The sequence below is a fragment of the Rhea americana genome, unplaced genomic scaffold (assembly GCF_003343005.1).
Source record: "Rhea americana isolate MKP2758 unplaced genomic scaffold, rheAme1 scaffold_10, whole genome shotgun sequence".
NCBI classification, from domain to species: Eukaryota; Metazoa; Chordata; class Aves; order Rheiformes; family Rheidae; genus Rhea; species Rhea americana.
The window spans coordinates 1811358-1818791 of record NW_028185039.1 but is presented as its reverse complement, the minus strand read 5'-3'; the positions used below and the strand labels follow the sequence as shown (position 1 = coordinate 1818791).

Genomic DNA, 7434 nt, shown 5'->3' with positions numbered 1-7434 from the left:
GAGAGCAAAGGTGAATGCGGCAGCCGCCGTAGCACAGAGGTACCGACCGGTTTTCTCCTCCCCACACCTTTTTGCAGGGCGCCTCTGGTTCCTCCAGAGCTCCTCACAAACCAAACTATTCACTACAGCCAGGTCTGCTTTTCCCGACGAGAAAATTCAACCATCCTTTGAGAATGAACCCTCGTTTCTCCAAGGATTTGTATGTGGTCCTTGCATCCCTCAAAACACACACTTCTCCCCAGCCTTTCTCCTTCTGTTTAACTTAGGGAAAGATCTACCTGCCCTTGTGCTCCTCTGAATTCATACTTGTGTCTCAGGACCCTTTTCCATCAAGAATCAGAGATTTAAGGGATAAAAATCACCCCTTGTCCATGATCAAAGTGAGCCCCTTATCAATGAGCCATCAAGTCGCTGCTGTACCCATGGGGACCCTGCAGACTGAGCGTGAACACATCACTGTCTCCTAGGAAGCCCAGAAAACACCAAGACCCTTGAGGTCCCCCCATATTTTGGCTCCTTTCCTCATGGTCAGTCTCCTGCTAGGGGTAAAAACTGAGGCTGCTCAAGAAGCCTGAGCTGCGACATCACCCCGGGCTTCTAGCCAGCAGGCAAACTTCAGCCGTTTCCGGACTGTGGGAGACGCGGCRTCCACCAACAGCCCCAGCAACCCAGCTCGGGGACCCCAAAGGGCAGAGGCAGCCAGTGGTTCCTCCCTCCRCTGCGCTTGAATTAAACGCGGGTCCCGTTTGCCTTGTTCCTCCTGCCGGTGGAGACCACTCGGGGAGGGGAGGAGGAGGCCAGCAGCCAAGACCCGGGCAGCACCCGCCGCCTCCCCAGGGACACCGAGGTGCTTCARCATCTCTCCAGCTTGCTCACCTGGTGCATCCTGCAGCCCTTTCGGGTCTCAGCAGCCCCCAGGACAAGGCTTTGGTGGGCTCAAGAGCCACCTCCGAGCAGGTGCTCGCCCGTCTCGAAGCAGCTTGCCCCGAAGCCTGGCGCAGAGGGTGGCCGGGACGCACCAGCCACCGCGCACCCCGCATCCGCGGGCAGCGAGGAACGACCCGATAACATGCTCTCATTTATAGGGCAGCTTCGTATCTCAAGGCCAAAGACACGCCAAAGCTGCCGTGTTTGGCCTCTCCTTCCGCCGATCTACGGAAAGCTGCTTTTTCTAGAGTGTAACACTACTTTTATTTTCTTTTTTTATTAGAAAAAAAAGAAAAAAAACTGCGACTGATTCTCTAACAAAATAGACATTTCTCAGTGCGTTGTTAATAAACACAGATTTTAGCTGCCGGGTAACTATCGCCTGGAGGAAGAGCTGTAAACTCGGCCTGGTGAGAGGCAGAAAAATATCTGCCTCAGATAAGGGCGGCAGGGAACGACCTCGATCCGGTTAAACGCAGAAAGCAAACCGAAGCCGGGGCTCCTCGCCCGGGGCCCCTCGCCCGGGGCCCCTCGCCCGGCCCCTCTCCCACCCCCTCCCTAGTCCCTACCTTGCCCCCAGCGCTCCCGCGAGGGCAGAGCCGCGGCGGGCGACGGCGGAGCTGTCTTTGGGTTGGTTTTTATTTTTGTTTTTTTTGTTTTTCCCCCTCCGTGCCGGAGCCGCCCGTGGGGTTTTGGGGCCTTTTCCCCCAGCCACGTGGAAGCGGGACGTGCGGCAGAGCCGCGGCGCGGGGCAGCGCCGGTCTTTGGACGGATCCGCGCGGTGTCGGACCTGCCGTGTAAACATTAACCGGAGGCCGAGATAGCGCGCGGGGACGGGGCGAGGGCCCCGCGCCGCCCCGCTCGCTCGCCCTCCCTCGCCTCGCCTCRCGCCTTCGGCCGGCCCTCCCCACCGGGAAGGCCATTTAAAATACGGAGACGCTGCCGAAGTTTTGTGGCCGGGAAGGCCGTGCTCCGCGTTAGCCGCTAGACGCTGTTATTCCGTTTGCAGCCCGGCTGCGGCTCTCCGGGAACGACCACCCCGGCACCGGCTGCCCGGGCCGGCAGCCTTTCCGGCACCGCGGGGCTCCGGGCGCCTCCGTGCGAGTCAGTAAAAACAAAAGGYTCGGGGCCGCTCGGAGACAGGGCCCCGCTGCCGAGGTAACCGGATCCCGGCTGTGCAAGGTAACCGGGCGGTTCAGTGCAGCTGAAGGCCCGTTTGCTTCCCAGACGAAAGCGGAGGGGAATAATATTAGCTACAAAACTCAGCCCCTCGGTGGGGCTGCGCTGGGGCTGCAGCTTGGCTGCTTATCCCGGGTACAGTCTCTGTGATAGCAGAGATGCTAAATGAGCCCCAAACGGRCCAAACCAAAGCGGTGACACCTTTACTTAGGAAGGCCACCTGGAAACTGGATTTTTCACTTCCTTTCAGGGATTCCCCTTGGCGGGCAGGCTGCCAGGGCACAGAGCGGCCCGCCGGGACTCCTGGCTCCCGTCCCCTCCCCGTGTGCAGCCTGCGCCCAGGGCTCCTTGCAAAGCACCTGGAGCGCTTCCCCCACCTCGGCAGGACGGAGCTAGGGCTGGAAACAGCCAGGAAGAAACCACAGGTGCCTGCAGGCACCCACCAGTACCGCCCAGTCGTGACGTTCTGCCCCCCCAGTGCTCTCCAGCCCTGCGCTGGCTGCACCCAGGCTTGCACCCGGCCGGGGGAGAGCTTGTGCAGGGAGCGAGCGGCCAGGCTCCCCCCGGCCCGGGTGCAGCCCTGCCGGTGCAGGAGGCATAACCCTCCTCCTGACTGCTGCCGGACAAAGCCCAGCCGCACGGCACTTACCTGCAACAGCCTCCCCGCGCCAACCCCAGAGCACACACCTATAAAAAAAACCAAAGGCAGAGCAGCACCGAGCTCTCCTTAAAGCCTCCCGCGGGGTTCGGGCTGGGTGCACGGGGCTGATCGCTGCGCCCGGCGCGATCTCCGCTTTCCCCTTGCGCGCCCTGGCCCCCGCGGGAGCCGGCGGAGCTGCCGCCCGCTGTGCACCTGCCTCCGCATCGCCGGCGCAGACTCCTCCTCCGGCCGCCTTCCCTCCCCGCGGCCCCCCGCGGCCCGGCCCCGTGCTCCCGGCTCACCCTCGCCCRGGCCCGGCCGCCTCCGGGGCTCCGCGGCGGCCCGCAGGGCTGCTCGGGCTTCGCTTCCGATGGAAAAGTGACCAAACCTACCTTTCCAGTCGGCCGCGCTTGGCACCGGCACCCGGAAAGTCAGCGCAGCCGGGAGGCCAYGGCGCCGCCTGCCACGGCCGCCCCGCGCCCCTGGGTCCGCGCCCCGCCGCCCGCCCGGGCGGCAAAAGCTGGCTTTTCGCTTGTAATTGCAAACTAATCCTTCCGCAGAAGGAGGACGATGGTTAAAWGGCAGAGAGCTGGTCGTCCAAACAGCCAGGCTCGGATGTCTATTTTTTGGGGCAGATCTACCGCAGAGCGGAAGCTAAGCGTCAAGCCCAGTGTCTGCTGCGTTATTTATTTGCTGCCCGTAGAAAGGCAGCAAGGCAGGTCGGCTGTAGAGCACCAGGCAGGGGAGATCTCCGCGTCCTTTCCATACCGGCCGTCGCGCGCGGATCYGGTGACACAACCAGGAAACGACAGCGGTCACCCCGGTCGGCTTTTCGGCGGTAACACTCTCTTAGTCTTTGGGGCGCAGGTAGTATACTATMACGCCATGGTCTAAGACGTGCTCTACATTCAATTTTCTAGTTAACATATGATTCCCACAAGTTGCTGAAGCTACGGACAACGTAAGAGCACCAGGCGCTGGMGAAACGCTTTTCATTTTGTGTCAGGAAAGAATCTCTACTAGCAAACCAGGATCAACATTAACAGATTCAATATGCCTCTTCCAACCATCCTAGACTGAAAAAAAAAAAGTGTAAAAGAATCATAGAATCATAGAAGGAAAATYTGGAGTTCTGACAGATGCAAATCTTTGATTCTTGGAAGCACATTTCGGAAAATTATTTTTAGATGAAATTTCTTGTGAAGGGCAGCTGCAAGCCTGCAGTTTTTGAACTGCTTTTTAAAAAAGTTTCATTTCTCATAATGCTTTAAATAATGTAAATAATCCTCACTTCAGAGAAAAGAATCTTTCTCTGCGATTCCACTCTTCGGGGACTTTTTAGCAACAGAAACAAGCCAGCAACTGGGTCTGTGTAGGACACACGTGTGTGTTTTTAATTCTGCTTTTATGAATAGGTCTTAAACACAGCACAGATCTTCACTGCTCAGAATCTAGATGCAAGGGCAGGTCTCTGTTTGCTCAGTGAAGTTCATAAGTGACAAAAGTGTTTAATAAGTTACTCAGAAACGTACTACTTGGTGTTACTTGTTACAAGAGGTAAAAGSAGACGGGCTTTCCAGACAAAAGTTGGAATAGCCAACATTGCATTAATTCTCATGACCTCATGCAGATGCTTTTTTTTTTCTTTTTCRACGAACTCTGGAGAAACAGCACCGTGTAACTTGCCCCGTGGTTCCCTCCTGAGAAGCCCAGTGACGGGTACRTCAGCAGAGGGGCAGCACGTGGCAGGTGCTGTGCCTGTGCTGACTCTCTGATGGGCTGGTAGTATATAATACATAAACAGATGAGATTTTCTCGTATTTTTCCTTACCAGTAATACGTTTTCCTCTCTTCTATCCTGATGTCAGCTTTCATGAAACTTGTAGAGGGTAATTATCTACCCCTCTTTAAAACCTGACTGAAATTGGAGAGTGGGTTCAGAATGCATTAGAAAGGGACTGACCCAAGGATAAAGGCAGTCATATAGGACTCATTTCCTTAAAAAACAAGCAACAAAATCTTTCCCATTATGCAGTTGCTGTTGATTTGCGACTGAGGCTTATATTTCAATTGAAGTGATTTTCACATAGGAAAAAAAAAAAAAAAAGAAAAGAAAATACCACGGTAAAATCAGTATTCATCAATGTTTCTTTTATTCGCTCCGCGCTGGGTGTTTCCCCTTTGCAGTACAGTGTTTTATAGCTACAGAGTTTGGAATCTATCACTTATCAGGACACAAATGCAGAGCTGTGCACTTTTCCAAATATTCATCCCACCCAATGTGATAAAAATAAAATTTCTCTTGTACGTCGAGACAATTGTTCTCATCTAATCCCTGTCTGTATGGACTGCAAACCTGTAACAATAACAAAACCCTCAAGTGTTCTACACAGTAGAGAAAAATTCATGAAATTCCTCATCATGTCCAAAACCAGCATAAAGACATTCCATCATTTTCATTTTTTTGTTCTTTTTAAAAAATGGTGATGAGTCATGGACTCATTTCCTTGAATCCAGATGGCACAACTTCACCACACTTGGCAACTTCGGATCACTTCCCGTAGAGCTTGTATTCCTTCCATGGTCTTGTCCTTTAAAGCCATGGCAAGAAGGACAGGTTTATTCCCAGCTTCCTGAGAGACGAACGCCACCAGGTTTTTAGCACAAACATGGACGAGGGGCTGAAAAGCAAGAGTATATGGATAGGTACTGTTACACTTGGGAGAACCCTCCCACATTAGCCAGCAGATGAGAAGTCCTGCAATGACTCGTTCATGAAGTACATAGAGAACCTGTCTACCCTGGACTCAGTCCTAGCATTCAAGTTTGTTGAACAGTTTAAACATGATTTGAAACAGACTCACAGTCTAGCCGGTCAGCAAAGCCAAATCATGGTACAAGACATTTTAGAAAGCACATTCTCAGCCAGCTTAAAATGAAACAGTTTGGGCCCATGACTGATAGACACCCAAACCACCCTGAAACAATTTAACTGGAGTTRCACTTGAATCAAGTTTTGCATCAGTCTGGAAAACTTGGAAAGCCAGTATGGAGATTTTTTCCTTTTGCTAATCCTTCTCCCCCCAGACTTCAGCACCAAGTATCAAACTACATAAAATACCATGGATCCAAAACTTCTATTCCCATCACAAACTAATTTATGAAGAAGTCTCTAAGTTCTACTTTCATTTAAAAATTTATTGCTGAAGASGGTGTGTTCTGCTGAGAAACTCAGGAAAAAAAATTACCTTATTTTAGCAATTCTTAGAGACCACGGAATGGTGTTATATACACAGCCTTTGGACACCATGTGTGAAATCCATTTTGTTTTAGATTTTAATAGAATAATGAAAATGAGAAATAAGCAGTGAGGCTAAAGGAAGAAAGAAAATGGATATAATCTTAACGAGGTTTCTTTAACAAGAACATACAGCTTGTTCAGGTTTCACTTACACTCACACTCTTACACATTTTACCTGAAGGATTAGGTTGTTTGATTTTAGCTACCAGCATGGGTCAGAATTTGCAGCATCCCAAACAAAAAGCAGGAAGTTAGCTAACTAGTAAAAGCCTTTTCTTAAAGTTTAGATTGAATAACTTGCTAAAATTATTTTAAAATACTATGTAACAAAGTAAGTAATTAAGGCACCTCCTGTTTCCAATGAAATACAACACAAACAGCTTAGGGCAGGCTGGAGTTCTGCTTTTTTTTTTTTTTTTTTTTTTTTTTTTTTTTTTTTTTTTTTTTTTGAATTAACAGTCATCACACCAGGGAAAGCAAAGCATCTCGCATCCAAAGAAGGCAGGCTAATACTGAAGAAAAAAAAACTCCATAAAGAGAAGCTGCACACAGAATCAGGAACTTGTGCTGCTAGAGTTTTTCTAGTTAAAGTTAGCAAGTAATATTTGATAGCTCCAGCCCTGATGGAAAGCCTCATAATCCTGCAGCTCTATAACTTTTTGTTTAATGCTTGACTAGTTGACGCTTTGCAAAATATGTTTTCTTTTGTTTTCTCTCCAGCCTCGTGAAATGGTCGATAAAAACTCATTTTGTTGAAGCAAACAAATTAAAGTGCATCAAAGGCAGGTGCTGGCAGCACACTTGGGAGAGGGCAACTGAAGACCACTATGGGGCTGGCACAGTGAAACGCAGAGGAGAAAGGGGACTGGGAAAGGGAAACCGACTGGAACAGGAGCCCCAAAAAGGGTTATCAAAGGCTGCGTGTTTGCTCTTAAATCAGCAGGAGCTGCACGAAGGCTCCCGCAACCGCGGCCCAGCACGCCGCGTCCCGTCAGGCACGGACAGCAGGCCCCGAAAACGCGCGGCGCGCAGCTGGCCGGACTTTCGTTGCGCTGGGGAGCGAGGGCGCGTGCTTTCCGGATCAACGCGTCCTCCCTCGGCGCAGGCTTCCCAAGCCGCTTCCACGGGTCGTTACCTCGTCCTGGCCCAGCAGCACTCTGGTGGCGAGCGCAGGCCGGGCGAGGCCGCCGCCGGCCCGCGCGGGCTCCACGTAGACGAGGGTGCCCATCTTGCCGTACTGCGTGGCCACGACGAGCACGGCGTTGGAGAAGGCCGTGCACACCACCTCCGTGGGGACGCCGCGCACCACGGCCGCCCGCTGCCTCGAGCTCACCGCCGCGCTGGCCGCCATGGCGCCGAGGCGACGCCGCGGCTGCCCGGGGAGCGC

At 52.4% G+C, this 7434-nt stretch overlaps 1 protein-coding gene across 1 annotated transcript; it reads right to left on the bottom strand.

The window, feature by feature from the left end:
• Positions 1-4876: 4876 nt before the first annotated feature.
• PSMG3 (proteasome assembly chaperone 3) lies at positions 4877-7428 on the bottom strand. Its single transcript, XM_085301161.1, has 2 exons — positions 7183-7428; positions 4877-5427 (listed from the first exon to the last, which is right to left on the bottom strand). Exons 1-2 carry the CDS (start codon positions 7396-7398, stop codon positions 5275-5277), a joined length of 369 nt encoding a protein of 122 aa, XP_085157287.1. The 5' UTR covers positions 7399-7428; the 3' UTR covers positions 4877-5274.
• Positions 7429-7434: the final 6 nt, after the last annotated feature.